We start from the raw sequence: 17,891 nt of genomic DNA on the forward strand, positions 1-17,891 counted from the left end.
CCAAATAGAATGATGAGGATGACTTGCTGAAAAGTGCTTGAGCAAGTTGCTGAAGCCAGACCAGCTCCAGAGGCGCTGCTCTACCGTTGTCCCTGACCTCCATGCCAACACACACTGTAGCGTACTCCAAGGTGCATGTCACTTCATATTGAAATTATCAGATACTGAAAATGACACCAGCTCACACAGTACACACAAAAAACCCATTAGCTCAACTTCACACACTTCCTGAGTCCTTCAGCATGTTCTTGTACTTTCTTCTCGCCACTTGTGCTGAGACAGCAGGAGCATGTGTCAGGGCGCTGCATTGTAAACCACACAAAAGACCTGTGTGTGTATGTGTGTGTGAAAAGAGAGAGAGAGCCAGAGAGCACGGGAGCATGATGAGTGTATATAAATTCAGCCTGGTGTAGATCAATGGCCATAAATTAGCAAAGGGAGGAAAGGGAGAGAAATTGGCCCCGTCAGTCATATGTAAGTCTATTTGGTCAATGAGGCGAGTGTGTGTATGTTTGTGAGTGTGTGTGTGTGTGTGTGCGTGTGTGTATACGAAGAGTGACTGTTGAGTAGGAGAATGCAGGGGTCCACGATCGATGTGCCGCAGTCAAAGCCAGCTCCCCGGTTACTCTTCCTGCCCTTCCGAAGGTCACACATGCATGCACGCAGGCACACATGCACAGTCGGGACAGAGTGACTGCAAGTTGGAACGAAGGCCGATACAACCTGATCATTTGTCTTCCCTCTCTGACTGATACTTCTGACTGATGATTGCAAGTATTTTGCTCCAAAGTTGGTGGTTTCACTCACACAATACATTCTTGTATTCATTATTTTTTACTTGACAATGCCATTGAAAACTGTTTGAAGAGTGCAAGTGCAGTCCTATAAAATAAAAAAGACGACTCATTATCATAAGTTTGCTTGAAAATGCGGACTGGGAAACCTGTTTTGTTTTTCTGTGACCAGAAAAACCTTACAGTAACATAAAGACAGTTTCTCGTCCTAAAAGATGGATACATCTACAATTTAATGGAAAAAATGTAGAACCAATCCTAAAAAGACAACAAAAAGTACTTTCCAAGCCCTTCTTAATACAAACGGTACCTAATATACAGTTGGTAGGTTCTGCATTATGACAATGACACATATAAACTAGTACAAGTAGCATTTTGCTGCAATAAAAATCCTGTAAGTGTAATGACTAAAAACTTCATCTCACTAAAAAATTACATGTTGGCAAAGTTTCCTTAGGTGACATAAATTGCAGTTGAAAAAAAGATAAATCACAATATAACTCAATATAAACTATTGCAGTACTCATAAGACATTTTTTTAAATAATTGCAATAATATTGTATCGTGACTTAAGTATCATAATAATATTGTATTTTAGGGCCTCTGGTGATTCCCACCACTCACATAAACCCATGAACTGCTGTGTACGCGAAGTGAATTCAGCTCAGTGCCTTTTGAAAATCATGCAAAAAAGTAAAGAATGCAGATGGATGTGATGCTGATTATATCTACAAAACTGAACATTGCCTAATGTTTGGATTAAGAGGACCATCACATAAGAGGACCATCCAGTGCTATGAACATTTAATATAATGTTATGAATTAAAACACCTAACTGATATTATCAAACCTCAATGGACAAAACATAAAATACCAGTGTTCATTTCAAAGGGGAATAACTACACATCCCTTCACATTACTAAGGCCTTGAAAACTTTACTGTACACATATTTCTACACTTTTTGAATTGACAAGGCTCACTAAATCAAAGTAACTCTTCTCTGCCTTACATTGCGAGTGCTTCTGTATGCTCACGTGCACGTATGTGCTGGTGAATATGTGCTTCTGTCCCCATTACAGTTATGTTTAATGAACCCCTGATAAGAGGAAAGACCATTGGCTTAGACAAACAGCAGTGAGGTATGTGCCACGGCCATCCAATCAACAAAGAAAACACACCCGGGGATGTGATGTGACATCACTCTGACAGCTGCTCTCATGGCCTGTATGTCTGACATACAGAGATAAAGGCTGGAGATTGTGTTTCTTATTAAAGGGGGGATGTGAAGGACTGTGTATGAAGAAGTGCTATATGTACATACTGTATGTGTGAAGTTACTTGTTAATTAACTGTCTTTTTGTGTAACCTTCTTGATAACATGTGTGTGATGGGAAAGCGCAGTGCAGAGCAATTTGCAGCAGTTACGTAGAGTTTATAAGACAAGAAAAGGCTGAAATCTAACAAATAAACACTTCAGGTAAAGACCCAACACTGAAATAAAATATCTTATTGCGATTTAAAACATCATCATACTGCTGAGTACTGTTCACCTCCACAGAAAACTGAAAAATCAGGATTTTTTTTACTTAAAAAAAATCACAGATTTTTGTAACATTTATCATATATCAACAAAAAAAATCTTATTTTTTTCAGTATCAAAATGCTCTGTTCTCCGCTGCTCCATAAAGTTGTTACTCAACTCCAAATCACGAGTCTTCCTTTCCTCTTTTTAATCAGTTTTATTGTTACCACAGCTGGAAGCAGCACTGTGTTTTCTGAGATAATTAGTGGGTAGGGTGGCTAACATTTTAAGCTCATAATCAGACTTTATTTCTGTCACTGACTATAATTTGACATTATACCAGTGTGCAAGCAAAATTAAGACCGGCTTTACTCATAAGATGAGCCTACCATGGCACATAATCTCTTTGTTAGGTTGTATGTTCTTTTTGGTATTTTTGTATAGGGTGGCTCCATTATCATTATTATTATTATTTTTTATTTTATTTTTATTATCATTGTGTTGTTTTCCAGTATTCCAGATGAATTCAAGTCCAATAATTCAATCCAATGTTTTAGCCTCAAAATGCTATTTTCCTAAGCCATTCTGAAAACTTTTATTCGCAGGTGACCAAATGTAGGTTCCAGTATCGTGGCATTTCCCCATATAAACCTGTTAGGTTGGTTTTAAAAGAAAACACCAACAAAAAAACTAAATCATTATGTTGGTGCTAGACCAGCAACTCCTGTGTGCTGTGAGGTAAAATGACTGTTTTTACCAATGAAATCTGGTAGGTCTGAGGAGAGCATCGATAATGACATTAGTTCCCTGAAAGAGAATAATGTAGAATAATGTAAATATAGTGTACATTTAAGCTGTTTCCTTTAGGAGGCTAAAATACATCTTACAGCTGCTCCTGTTCAGGAATTTCCACATCCTGCCATACTCTGCTTCTGATTGACTTACCCGATATTATATCCTAACCCTAACCACCCCCACTCCTTTTGCCTAAACCTAATCAATCAAACCAACAAAGGAAACAAGTACTAGCCAATCAGAGGGAGAGTAGAGTGAGTCATGCCTTGGCTATCCTAGGAAAAGCAAATTTGTCTCCTGTCTGCATATGTAGCATCCTCAGCAGTACATTGTTTAGCCTCTTTGCCACCTGTCTGCTCCACCAAACTGGCATCACACCAGCCACCATCTACTGTAGGTAATGCACTAACTGCAGCTCTATATATGTGCTTTTACAGTACAAACGCACTATTATATTGGATCTAAAATGTTTTTTTAATTGGTTAAATAAAAGTTTTGCAATCATAAAATAGGATCATCCAAGCTAACACTTTTCTTACTCTCCATGCTTACACCATCAGGGAATGACGTGCGTGGGGGATGGGGGATCATCCTGCATCACTGAAGTCAATCAACAGTCATTTTCTGTATGTAATCCATATGATATCTATGCCAAAGCTTTCTTCTTTAGGCTGGCAATGTCAATATTAATTAATCTAAATGAGCCACAGGAACAACAAACGAGATTGGTCTTAACAGAAAAAATCCACAGTGATTTCTCAAGGGAACGCAGCGTAATGACATTAATAGACTTCATTTGATTGTATTTAGCGGACGCTGTTTATTCTCCCTTGTCGTCTTATCAGATCTTTAATAGATATAAAGTGCAGCATGGAAACACAACACTGCCACTCAAACTAAAAGCCACAGTTATAAAAACATTACCTGTGCTGCCGAGTAACCTGAAAGCATCACTGACCCTTTGAAACCTGAGCAAATTGACCTGGTTTTTTTTATAAAACATGGAAAGACGTTACAAGGAAATTAGCTGAAATTTAACAAAATAAAAGACAAAACAAATATTACAAAAATATTTTTTAACAAGAACAATTATAAATATAGTTTTGTGGACATTTACAAAAAATATTATTATCTTCTAATACTTTCTCTCTCTCCATTTAAACACATTTTCAGGTTAATTTCTTTTTCCCAATTTCTTGCAATTTGTGGGACATTTCTTGGCAAGTTGCCCATTGCCTTTTAATCCTTTTTTTGTTTTTAAAATAAATCAAACCCATTCTCTAGCACAGTCTCAGGTTTTGAAAGGTTTAAGAAAACTGATGTCCTTCCAAGTTTCAAAGGATTAAATGATCTTTCACTTTATTGATAACTACTGATAGCAAAGGAATCAACAAGTGTTTTGTCCATCTAACATCATCCTGACTGTAAATATATATAACTGTAACGACTTTATAATGCACCTGAAAAAGGGCACATGTATATTTATCTGATACAGACCATTTTGCTCTCAGTGTCTCTTTCCGTCTCTTAGCTTGTGGCTGTGCTGTGTGTAAGAGAGCAGGAGTTTTTCACTTGCTTTGCCTGTGGGAGTGTTTTCCCTCCAAAAGTGTGTGTGTGCACACAGGCCAGTGTGTGAAAGTGACTCGAAGGCTTCTGTTTCCTCTCATGTGCATTACACTCACTCACTTTGGCAGCAGAAAGGGAAAAAAGGGCTCACTGTGGCACACACTGCTGGAGGTCTCTCCAGGGGGTGTTCGTGAAACACACACGCACACAAACTGAAAAAACACACATGCACAGACACACACAGAAGCACACGAATGCCCCCCCCTCCAGCCTGCGCTGCTTTGATGATGCGAGGGAGGCGTCGCAGCATGGGGGGCACCATTAGAGTCAGGGACAGACGGGCAAAAGGAGACGACTCATTGGTCCTGACTGACAACTTTCTTGCTCTCTTCTTTCTTTCACTGCTGATTAAATATGAGGCTATGTATGTGCGTGTCGTGTATCTATTTATGCGCTGATGTGTAGGTATGCGTGTGTGTGCTGTGCTTATCCAATTATTTTTCGAATCCCATCTAAGAGAAACGTCTGTCGCTTACCATCTGCAGAAGACGAGGGTGGCAAACATTAAGGGAGAAGATCAGTGATGGAATTCACATTCTTGCACACATGCAGCATACAGACGCATATGAACACACAAAGTTCATATGAAAGGTCCAGTCTGTATTTAAAGGGATATATTAGCAGTAATGGAATATAATATTACGAGCATGTTTTCTTTCTCTAGAAAGGTCCATTTGGAAATTTTGATTATTATTTTTTAAACCTGTAACTGCTTTATTCAGTGTTTTACTGGTTTGATGCAGCTAAAAACCCTAAAATCTTACACAATGCTCCTTTAACACAAACCCGATCTTGCAATCTATGACATGTGTGCCATTAAGAGGGAAAAACAATACGCTAAAGTACAGTAAAACAATATAACTTGACATTTTCTTTGGCTCTGACACATACTGAATGTTAAATACTTGATACCAATCATGATCCACTTTGTTTAAAAAGTATAACACACTCTTCCTCTCCACAAAAAAAGAGAAATGAAGAGAAAATGTAGAAAGATAAGCAAAGGACAGTATCCTGCAGCAGTGGAATGATGAATGATTCATAAACGACTGAGTAAGAGAGGAGAGGAGTTATTAATTATTTTGCTGCCTCTGGTAGAGGATGAACATCTGCACACGGGGAACTAAACCTCTGTCCAGAGAGAAAGAAGGAGAGCGAGAGGGGGGAAGTAAAAATTGAGAGTGAGATTGACAGATTTTAATATGTGAAGACCCCAGACTGCTTAACATTGCCTTATAATGAGAGAAAATCAAAACTTGCAAGATATTTGGACAGAAAGCCACATGGCTGAAACAAAAGACAACATACAGCATTCACTACTGAAGAAACACCATCACCTCCCACTGCAACTTGTCCCGCAGGCCTCAGCAGTGAATAGGAATGTGTTCTTAGTCAACTTGCCTTGTTAAATGGAGTCAAGGAAAAAAAAGAAAACATTGCTGAAGGGAAAAACCTACACTCATCACAGTCAAGGTTAAAAATATTTATTCCATAAGCCGTGAAGAGAGAAGGAACTTATTCCCAGAAGGAGATCCTGTGGTTATTGTCTAAAAACCCTGTAGCATAGATTAGACGTCTGTTATTAAGCATCTAATGATGGTCAGCCCTCCAACATTAACAAACACATTTACAGCAACGCACATAAAGTGTTGGCAGGAAGCAAAAAGTCTGCAAATGCAGAAAAACAACTGTCCACCAAAACAGCTCTTCACACAGTTCATGATCTAGTGTTTGCAAAACCATGTTCAGTACACAAAGATCCAACAAGGCTGCCAGACACACTCGCAAATATTATTAAAAATGAATGAATTAAAAGAAAAAAAATGGCTGTCATTCTGACATTGCCCCTCAGGCATCTGTGTGTGTGTGTGTGTGTGTGTGTGTTGTCAGGTAAATATTTTCAGAGTGGATTAGATGTCCAGTGCTGTGTCCAGATGGGTGATAAGACCCATTCTGCAGCCACCTTCACGGCCAATCACCATCAGTAGTCTGTCCGCATACATTTCTCATTATAGGCACACACACACACGCACGCACGCACAATCTGAACAATCTGACACACATGGTTATCTAAACAGAGAAGCACAAAACTTCATGTGTGCACACACACACTTAAAGCTACGGTAGGTAATTTTATTATAAATATCACTTTTTAAAATATTTGCTGAAACTGTCACTATTTCCTGACAGTAGTTCATGTGACAGATATCAGTGTTTCCCACAAAATGACAATGTTTGTGTGGCAGTAGCTGACATCAGAGGGAGGATTTAGGTGGATGAGAGTAGCAGCTGCTGTAAGTGAAAGCAAAATTTTAGAACCAGAATGATAAACGGTTAAGTTTCACTGTGCCTGGCGTACTGCTGCTCCATTTATGCCAAGATTACGCTCTAGGTGAGTTCCATGACTAAAAAAAAATACATATTTATATTCTAACAGCACTTCTAATAAATGGTCCAGCTCCAAAAATAGAAAGTTAATATGTGGTAAATGAATGACTGGGAAACTTGGAAAATCTGTAAAAAGAAAAAAGAAAAAAAAAGAACACGGTCCTTTGGCTTCTGATTGTGCTCCTAATGACATTTACAACCAACTCGAGCCAGGAGGATCTCTAACGCAGCTGTCAATCATGTCAATCACACCTGCGGCGTACTAAGTAGGTGGAGTCTGCTCACCATTTGATGGGTGCGGTAGCTGGCAAAACACGTTAACGTCACCATGACCACATGCCCAATACAAACACAAAGAAGTAAAGGGAGATTGAGATTTTGTCATTCAGGCTAAAATAAAATCATTTTATGAACATTACTGTCCATGTAGGCAATTATTTGTCTATTAAAAAAGCTACCATGGCTTTTGTCCCGTGGACCTACATAGTTGCTTGTTTTGTCAGCTGACAATTATGTGGTTGCTGCTGCTGGCTGACAGATTATACTCTATTTATACAGCTCTCCTTACCCTCGCCATTATGTGTTGAGTGGTACACCGTGCACAGGCTGTGCAGCCCCCGCCCCACCCCTGCGCATCTTCTCACTCAATCAAGCTAAATATCCTCAGCTCGTGGATTCAAGGAGGAGCTTAAAAGTGAAAACAAGCTTTTCATCATCAGTCATCTTCTGTTTACTTGTCTTTGCCATGCACACTGTTACTGTCAGTGCAGCATGTGCTGAAACAGTGACTGAGACTGTGCTAGAGACTACTCCTGGCTTTGATTGGCCGTTTTCGTTTGTGGATACTTGCAAATGCCATTAGGAGCACAAGGAAGAGCCAGCAAAACCTTACCTTTCTCATGTACTACTGGCAGGATATAGTGACGGTGTCAGCAAAAAGGACAAAACATTTTTGTTTTAGAACAAAAGTTACCTACTGTAGCTTTAAATTTAATTTTTATACTTCAGAGAACAACGTGTGTAACTACACATCCAGAAGGATTCAATCGCATACAGAGGTGACCAAACCAAATGTCCACTGAAGAGATTACCCCACTATGGACAGAATCTAACAGACTCTTACCACTCAAAGAACAGATAGAACTATGTTCACAAAAGAGGAAGAGACTAAAGGAAGGACAGAAGGAAGAAAGAGAGAAAAAAGAAATACCAAGACAGAAAAAAGTAATACAAAAAAAGAATGAAGCAAGAAAGTCAGAAAGAGGAATGAAAGAATGAAAAAGCAAAAAGAGGGAGAAGAAAATGAGTTGTTCATACCTGACTGCTTCTGTAATATAAAATCCAATTTGGAGAGGCATAGACGTGAGGCGGGGGGGTGGAGGATGAGATAAGGTGGGGTCCTTTTTCCCTGCCGTACCCTTGTCCCATCTTACACAGTGCATGCTTATGTACACACACATGCGCGCACCCACACACACACACATACTAACATCCATGCTAACACACGTAGTCCGTCATCAGCTCGGCAAACACTAAATAATGAACAATACGGAGGCTGTCCCAGCATGATAAGTGACTGCCCTATCCTTCCCATTAGTGCCACCCGCCAGAATTAATGATAATTATGTCACGTCGCTTCCCGTACTTTTATTGAATTCTTATCTATGAATAAACGAAGAAAGCTGGCGTCAGAGTGAGAGGGGAAGGGACAAGTTTAAAAAGAGATAGTGACAAAGTCAAGCCCAAATAAGAATATCTGAAAATTCTCATTTAATTATTTTATGTCTGAAAGAAAAGTTGTGATATGGAACAGCAAAATAGTGCAAGTTCAATGAGCAATCAGAGGTCTGAAGCTAGAGAGTTGCAGCAATCGCTGATAAGGACTGAAGCCTTTCTCTCTATCCCTCAAGGAAAGGTGCATAATTTACCAGAGCTCTGCCAGAGGACCAAGATACTGCAGTGAACATGGCTACGTTTCTCCAGAGTGCTGTAACACAATAACTGGAGAGGTGAATAAAAGCTGCAAAAGTAAGTGACAACATCTACATACATTTTATACAATCAATTGCGGTGATTGCTGCAGATTTTGATGTGTTGGAACTGTTGGAACTACTGTATATAAATCATATCCATAACAAATCAAAACAACACGGATGTCAAAAACTTAAATACAATGGTGGCGGTCTACAAAAAATGTTGTAGAGTGCGGATCTGTTGTTGCCGTTGGCTTGTTTACTTTATCACATGAATGCCGCTATCACACTGAACATCCTGCAGAGCCAGTATCAAACTGTTAAACTTCACATGGGAAAAAAAGCGAATCTCTGAATATTCGTATTAAATGCTCAAATCTGATTCGACGGACATAATTCTGAGTTGGGTGAAGCCCTAATTTTCAATCTGCTGAGTGGCTAACTAGCGTTGTGAGTCTGTCTTGTCGGTCTATCAGTTTTAGACTACTGCCGCTGGTGTGGAAAGTTATTTCCTCTCATGCAGGCGCAAAAAGTATGTGCTAGTTGCCTGTAGTGTTTGGGATGTGTTCAAGTGCAAGGCAACAGTCGGCCTTCATCGCCTCAAGTCCTCTGAAGTGGATTTGGTGTGTCTGGGCCTTATAAGTCATTAATGGGAGTAATAACTCCTTGATTGTAGTCATATGATGTTAATGAAAAGAAGAAGAATATTACAAGATGCTAGAATCTTGATTAAGAGATTAAACATGTTCTTAAAGTGATAATGAGGATAAAAACATTAATGTTAATGATTAGCAATTAACTCGACCTGCAAAGAGACAATGTGTTGGATAGAAACACACACACACACACACACACACACACACACACACACACACACACACACACACACACACACACACACACACACACACACGCACGCACACAGATTCAACCCATTTTGATCAGTGATTAATGGTACAAAAGTGATGACTGAGCAGGGAACGCATAAAATGCTTTTGAGAGTCCTGATTAGGCGTTTATGTGCACACACTCGCACATGCACAACCAAGGATAATGAGTGTGTGTGTGTGGGTGCGTGTAAAGTGCTCTTTGACAACTCCAGTGGAGAAGGTAATGAGTGTGTGATAATACACTCAAACAAGAACTTAATGAGGCACAGGTAAGAAGTGTTGCTGAAGCTAAGGATGAGAAAATCTCATATACCCCTGACTGTGACCCTCCATAAAACATCCAGACAATGTTTTTTAATCTGCTGTGTATTTTGATCAATAACTGCTTAATGGCCTGAGAGACTAGAAGCAACATCTCCTGAAAAAGATGCAATATTGTACTATACTGTAATATAGCAGTAAAGAGAGGATGTATGGTGTCTCTGAGGAGTGTTGCCAGGAGCTTCCAGGGTTTAAGCTTCGCTAAACCATTACGCTAGTGATGTGAACATATACTCAGTTTTCTCCTGAATAATAACATCGTTGGCAACCATGAAAGCCTCTCTGTCTGTGCCAAAGTGGAAACACAAGAAACTGAAGGAAAGAAAATGACAGGAAAGGATAATCTAATTTTTGGTGCAATGCAACCATCCGACAAGCAGAACCCATGTGTCAAAGAAAATAATCAGTTTTTCAGTATGCAGAATAAACAGCAACAGATGTCTGCGTTGGCGTCAGTGTGCTGTATGTAGGCGCAAAAATTTTACTGCATATGTCAATGTTTGTGTCAAAAATATCCCAAAGTTTTTGCCTGATTTAATTTCATCAACAGAGTAACACCTTTAGAGGCACCCCGTTAGAAGGAACGGAGGTTTGGGTAAGTTGAGTAGAATCCAGTCAGTTAGGTGATAAATAGCATAGCACACAGCATGTCAATCACTTTGTGCATACTATCTAGTGATGTTTTAGCTTCTTGCCTATGTGCGAAGATGTGAGCTTAATTATGCAAAGAAGTGAGAATCCTTCATTACATCTGTTTTTCCCACACACATTTTTTGCAACATCAGAACTAGCAGATAAGTGCGCTAGGTATCCCGAGCAGAGGGGGTACTGCTGGTCACAATAGCAATGCAAAAAGAATGCGTACCGAAATGAACTGAACCGAACTGACATGCTGGTGGAAACGCCCCATTACTGTGTTTCACTGTCAAAAAACAAACCTGCTGGGGATGAAGCTGAAATTAGATCAGAGACATACTTGAGTATTTTGTAATGATGGGGAGTTTTGAAGTATTTCATGCAATTAATAAGAGAAAGCCTGAAGTAAAGCTTTCATTTCTTCACAACAGAACTTGCCACAGAAACAAAGAAGACAGCTTCATTACCTGTTATTCATCACATGAGCTACACAAGGCATGGCACTGGCTGCCAACAAATAAAAAAGAAAGTGTCAACCACTTCCACATCCCAAATGATGCTTCTCTTACTTACTGGAGGCATGAGGCAGGTTGGTGAAGAACGTCTTGAGGCGACCAGCAAGCCACTCCATGCTTTCATGAACATTGGCCAAAGCCTTCAGGTCACTGACGTCCCGCAGGATCTCATTTTGGGGGATTAACTTGTCTCCCAGGTTTCCAGTCAGCACCTCCGACTCTTTAGCAAAAGCCGCCCTGAATGAAGCAGAGTGTGGGATGTTACAGTTTGCAATATATTGTTGGCAAAGAAAAACATTACTTGACCATCACTCAAACAGCAAACACTGTTTATCAAAAATGACTGCTATCAAGAAGTGCAACAACAAATATTCGTCTGATGACTAAGAGGCATGGACATGAAAAACCCTACAATCAGTCACAGTATTAAGTTATTTGCAGAAAATTACCAGTCATTGGTTTGCTGGTTGGACTCAAAATGTCCAGTGTGCAGAGGCAGTGAGTGGCTTACATAAATGCTATAATAGAAGCCAATTTTCATACAATAAAACATAATGGATTGCTGAATAGAATGGTGGTGCAAATGTACGTGTTCATTTATTTATTAAGTGTGTTCATACTGTGTGTGTTTGAAAGTTGAAAAAGGGTGAAAGTTTTATGATTATCCCATGACTACTTGCACAATGGTGATGATTTACAGTGATGCACAAACTGCCAAACTAGATAAACAGAAACAAGACACAGTCAAAGGGATAAAGGGAAGATAACTAGATTGACCCAGGCCTTGAAGATATCAAGGGATGATACCCGGCCCTAAACTCAAAGAAGCTGGACACAGTGTTAAAGAATTGAAACTTTCTATACACTTTCAAAGGAGAGAGATGCTCGGAGCTACCTGTCAGTGGGAGAGGAAAACAACAGGTGATTGAGATCATTTAGAAGTGGAAGACAAACAGACGGCAGAGATTTACGGGGTAGAAAAACAAAGACATAGAGATCAAACCCCCTTTTCACTATATTTGCAAGTGCTTGTGGTTTCGGAGGAATAATTGACTCTGGTAACTGGCAAGAAAGATGAGGAGAGAGCAGGGAAGCTAAAAAATCTCTACACCACAGTGCTGCAAACACATGGCATGCGGACCGGCCTCCGGAGTCGCCAGGATGCCCATAAGATCAAGATGAACAACAAATGGGTAAAAAAATCAGCACTCACACATATGTGCAGCCTATTAATGAGGCTTTATTGACGCACTAGGTTGCCAGTCGTGCAGAAGCTAATCCCCCTTTCGTACTGATGAGAACATCTACGGCTCTCAAATCAAACAGCCTTATGGTCTCTCTCTTGCTATCTCTGAGCTCTCATAGTGTGTGTGTGTGTGTGTGTGTCTGTGTGAGAGGGAGAGCGCACACAACAGATTGACTTTCTTTGGCCACATAACCAATTTATTTATTTACTTTACTATTCCGCTCCGATGAGCTCCAGTGTTCCCTGAAGAGTGCGCACATTCAAAGGCAATTTCGATAAGACTGCCCCCCTCCTCCTCCCTGCCTCCGTCTGCTCTCTTTATATTTTCCTATTTTGTCCTTCCCTCGTTTCCTTACTTCCTTCAGATAGATGGTGTTTAAAAGAGCAATCGTGACTTATTTTATGGGTGCATCTTAGTCAACAACAGAGGGTTCAATAATATGGGAATAAAGGAGCAAAGACGGAGGGGAGGGATTATTTTGCGTGATTGCTCAAGTGTGCTGGTGTATGTCTGCTCCTCTTTGTTTGTGTGTGTACAGTGTGCACAAATGTGTATACCCGAATTGTGTGAGTATAGGGTTTTTTCATGACAGAATTTTGAATGTGCACTCACATGGGCATACGCACATTTATATGAACAAACACATATGTTTCCTGTTTGTATTTGTGTGTGTACCGAGTAAAGTCCTCTTCATCCTCTCTCTTCTGTCGCGTCTGTCTGGGTTGAGCCATGTTTGCCCAGTTAGGAAGCGACTGGAGCAGACGGCTGATGTCCTCGTCCTTAGACCAGGAAGCACTGATGGTGAGCTTCTCCTCACACTGGACGATAGCCCTGTAGACAGATAATGGAATACAAGCAAACTTAGGCAAGTTATAAAACATATGTAATAATAATAATGATAATTAAAAAAAAGAATTTAAGCAGCCCTGATCTTCGCATTTTACCATGCTGACAATTTACAATTAGTTGTTAAAATCATGCATGGAGCTTTTTAGTGATGCTAAAATGCTGCATGCTATTACTATTGTTACTTATCCAAACTGGAGGAAATTCATTCTTTAGTTTTAGAGATATCAGTTCATGAAGTGAGGTGAAAAACTGTACTTCTGACCAAGAAAGTCAGGAAACAGAAAACAAAGCTGAATTAACGGTTTTAATCCTGAGGATATTTGCTTGATTTCTGAAAGGAGGTAACCACAACGTAAGAGGAAATGACCCAAAAATTAGCAAGAAACTAGTAAAAATGACAAGAAAATCACCTGAAAATCGGTTAAAAACAACAACGAGGAAAGTTTAAAGTAACAACAAAGATGTAACCTTTGAAAAAGTGCCAAATATAATAATTTTGTAATGTAATTTTATATATATAGTTATAATAACTAGACCACTAAATTGAGTTTTGCCCCAGCTTTTCTTTTTTTCCCTAGATATCTTCCCTAGCTTTTTTAAAATAACTGTCTAAATCTACAAATGTCTTGCTAGGTGTGGCACAGGGGGGTTGGGGGGCTGTTTTCGACTTTTAGAACATAAATATGTGGTCTAATGGCATCTTAATGTCTAAGCTTCTCTGTTCTTGGCTGTGATAAACTGAACCAGCCACATGTGCATGTGCATGTTAGTGCATGTGAGTACCTGTGAGTGCAGTCCTACTGACGAGATAATTGCTGCCACTCTGCACTGTGCTCTTGTGGTGATGACTGCTGATATTGGGGCAGTGTCATAGCAAAAGCATAAGATATTAACATGTTCACTCAGAGTCAACAACTGCTGAAAAACCAAGCAGCAAGTGAGGCAAAAATTAGTTCACCAAATAATGCGAACAGTCATACAGAGAGACTAGTATCATTAACAGTCAGGTAGCTGAGCCCAGGCATCTGTACTGACATGTAAAATAGTATTTCAGCAGCTCTGATTTGGCGTGAAGGGAAATTAGGGCAGTCTGCCAATGTGTATTTGCTTTGTGTGCATGTGTCTGGGTGGAGGAACTGCTTGGTTCTGCAATTAATATCATACAAACACCTTGTTCAGAAGACACATGCACTCTGGGGTTTCACATCTACAAGCCTCTCACACACACACGCACACACACAAACTGTCTTGTTCATGTGTAAATGAACACAGTAACACAAACACACGCAGCACACACACAAACACAAATAAACACATTCACTTTGGCAGCCGCTGTTGGGCTCATCTTTATCACTCCGAGGCCCCGGAGAGACTGAGGCTGACCTGTGACAGAGTCCAGATGGACTCTCAGCAGTCTGTCAGTCCTCTTCCTGCGTCCCCTGGCCTGTGCAACCACCCCCTCCTTCTCTTATCCCTCCAAATTCTCTAGCCCCCGCTTTTACCTGGCCAGGTGTTACATGGTCCCGTGAGAGCACAGATGGTTGGCCTTTCACAGCACCAATGTGTGTGTCATTGAGTGTGTTTAAAAAGCAATAAGAACCAATTTAAAACTAATGCCATATTGTAAAGAGCAAACATTCAATGCCGTGAGGCCTTCATAAAAATGCACATTAACATTTCCCCATGATTTTCCATAAAAGCTTTGCAGACAGGGACCTAATCTAAACAACACAGATTTATTCGTGAAACAGCGTTGCCCTCAAGTAAAAAAATTAAAAAATTTGACCCCCTTTTGCAGGTGAGCTGGCCTCCTCCTTCTTTTACCTGTAGGACGTGCTGCAGATTTCCTTGTACTCTTTGAGTTTGTCGCAGACCATCTCAAGAAACTGGTTGGAGTAGGCACTCAGATCTTGCATCAGGCTCATTAGATCCTGGATGGACTTCTCCACGACCACTGTGCTCTAGAGGGAGAAACAGGAGTAGAGGAATAAGTGTTTAGCTGGTTTTATTTAGACATAAAAATATTAATTTTTCAACTTTAAAGGTCCAGCGTTTAGGATTTAGGGGGAGATATCGGCATAAATGGCATATAACATGACAGGTACGTTTTCTTGAGTGTATAATCACCTGAAAATATGAATCCTTACAGTCATTTACAGCTACACGGTGAGTACAGATTTAACAGAGGTTAAACTATAGTTTTCATGGTAAACATATGCTTGTTTGCACTCGCACTTTAAGTCTTGAATGTAATACTTAGGTAAATATTTTTAGGATACCTGAAGGAGACGTGTTTTGTGCAACTGAATCTTATTTTAAGGAAACCTTCACTTAACTTTAAGAAAAAAGTTCACTTGAGTTTTTTTGTGCAACCACCCCTGGATCTTAAGTTATCAGAGAAAAACGGTGAGCACACATTAGCTGGGGTAGTGGCATGTCTCAAACATGTCAAACAGAGCCAGAGAAACTCCAATTTGTATCAATAAACTGCTTTTTAATCACTTGGTCAGTTTGTTTGGGAGAAGAAGAGACCTCTGCAGATAATTCAACTCCTGGCAAAAAAAAAAAATCCTGAACATCTGGATCAGAATCAAGGTGGGCATACATTCAGTTATCAGAGAAACAAGCTGAGCAAACTTTAGCAGGTGCTGGGCTAGCAGCCTGTCTCTGGTATGCCAAACAGTGTCAGAGAGACACTCATTTATTACACGAAACTGTTGTATTCTGTGTTTTACTGGCTTAAATCACCAGGTCTGTTTGTTTTGGAAAGGAAGAGACTTCTGCAGATAATTAAGCTCCTCGTAAAAACCTCCCGAATAATCCTAACCAAGAGAGGTTTCAGCTGGTTGCAATTTAAAATCCTCACCACTGGATGCCACTAAATCTCACTAAATCCTACACACTGTTCCTCGAAAAACAGAAAAACAGACAAAGTGAGAGACACAGAAAAATAAAGGAGGGGGTTGTATGCAAGTGCTCAGTGAGATCCAGTCTGCTGCAGTGCCAATATAACGGGACGGATCCAACTTCACTTGTCTTATCTGTCACCTGCGGCTGGACTGATGACTGGTGCTGGAGAGCTTGTCAGAAGTTGTAACACTGTATTGCTGGAATGGATGATTCTTTGTGTGTAAGTGAATCAGTGTGAGTGTACATATTTGTGTGTGTTATAAACTTCTGTGTTGTGTGTGTTCTCAGGCTGAAAGTGAGTGTGTGCACATTTGTCACAGTGCACCCATCACCAGGAGCCACGGCAGGGCTGTGACAGCAGCCATTACAGATTAGCCACTCCTGCGTGACTAATAGCTGGCCCAGGAACAGCAGTGCGGCTTCATATCCCCAGACGCACTCACACATACACACGGAGAGCAAACTTTTTCAAAACACACACCTTTGAGCAATTCAAGAGCTGTTAAATGAGATTACAACTCAGTACGTTCCAGTTTGCCTGCTCCCAGCACTTAACCAATCTATCCTACATCTCCAATAATAGTGATAACTTGCTATTAGTCGGGTGATGGGCTCGCCGCACTCGCTCTGAAACTCCAAACGACTACGAAAGCAGTTCTGTGTGCAAAGCAGAGCAATCCTACACAATGACACACAGAGAGAGGATCTTAAACATGTGATTTCTATTCATCATTCATAGATTTTTAATATTCATCTCACTATTCTTCCTAAGTAAACTTAATAACAAGTTCCATTGTTTAGGTGTGAAATGGAAAAATTAATAGCTTTGTCAAAGATGAATAAAATGGAAATGATCTGTGTGGTGGGTGCAAACAGTTATTTTTCCCTGCTTTTGTATTTGTTTCTTGGTAATGCCTGGGTTTAGATGCCTTCTTAAACATTAAATTCAAACTCTTTTCAAGGACTTTCCCGGCAAAATTCCCTCAAATTCCATGCATAGTTTGAGACACGCATCAAGTTTAATTAAAGTTACTTCACTGAGATTATTTTTAATGAGAAATAGCAGGCTTTACAGATGCTCACAGACAATTAAAAAGAGAGAGAGGCTTGATATGTGATCACTTCTCAACTGTGCGGTTGCACTGAAGGCAGAAAACATCAGAAGAACTTAAATTACTATTCTAGTGTAAAATATGTCAATTCAAGCATGCAGGGTTTTCCACACATTGATTTATTTGTGTCGGCCTGCCACAATATTAGCACTTTCCATGAAATATTAATTTTCTATTACCTGTACTGTTCTTCACTATTGAAATATACATATGTACATTTAATTATTCATTATTTACGCCTCCACAATCTCTGAGTGCAGAGAGTACTCTGGGCACAGACAGAGCAGCAGAACATCAGGTGCATTGAAAGTT

At 40.0% G+C, this 17,891-nt stretch overlaps 1 protein-coding gene across 1 annotated transcript in view; it reads right to left on the reverse strand.

Annotated features, from left to right (window-relative positions):
• The window catches only part of exoc4 (exocyst complex component 4), a 155,628-nt gene that overhangs the window by 27,336 nt on the left and 110,401 nt on the right, over positions 1-17,891 (reverse strand). The window contains exons 14-16 of the mRNA XM_042511086.2: positions 15,382-15,518; positions 13,384-13,539; positions 11,520-11,698 (exon numbers count right to left, since the gene is read on the reverse strand). Coding sequence (XP_042367020.1) covers positions 11,520-11,698; positions 13,384-13,539; positions 15,382-15,518 — 472 coding nt within the window. The remainder of the gene's footprint in view (positions 1-11,519; positions 11,699-13,383; positions 13,540-15,381; positions 15,519-17,891) is intronic.

Source organism: Plectropomus leopardus, chromosome 22 (genome assembly GCF_026936395.1).
Source record: "Plectropomus leopardus strain MGB_pleo_1.0 chromosome 22, ASM2693639v1, whole genome shotgun sequence".
NCBI classification, from domain to species: domain Eukaryota; kingdom Metazoa; phylum Chordata; class Actinopteri; order Perciformes; family Serranidae; genus Plectropomus; species Plectropomus leopardus.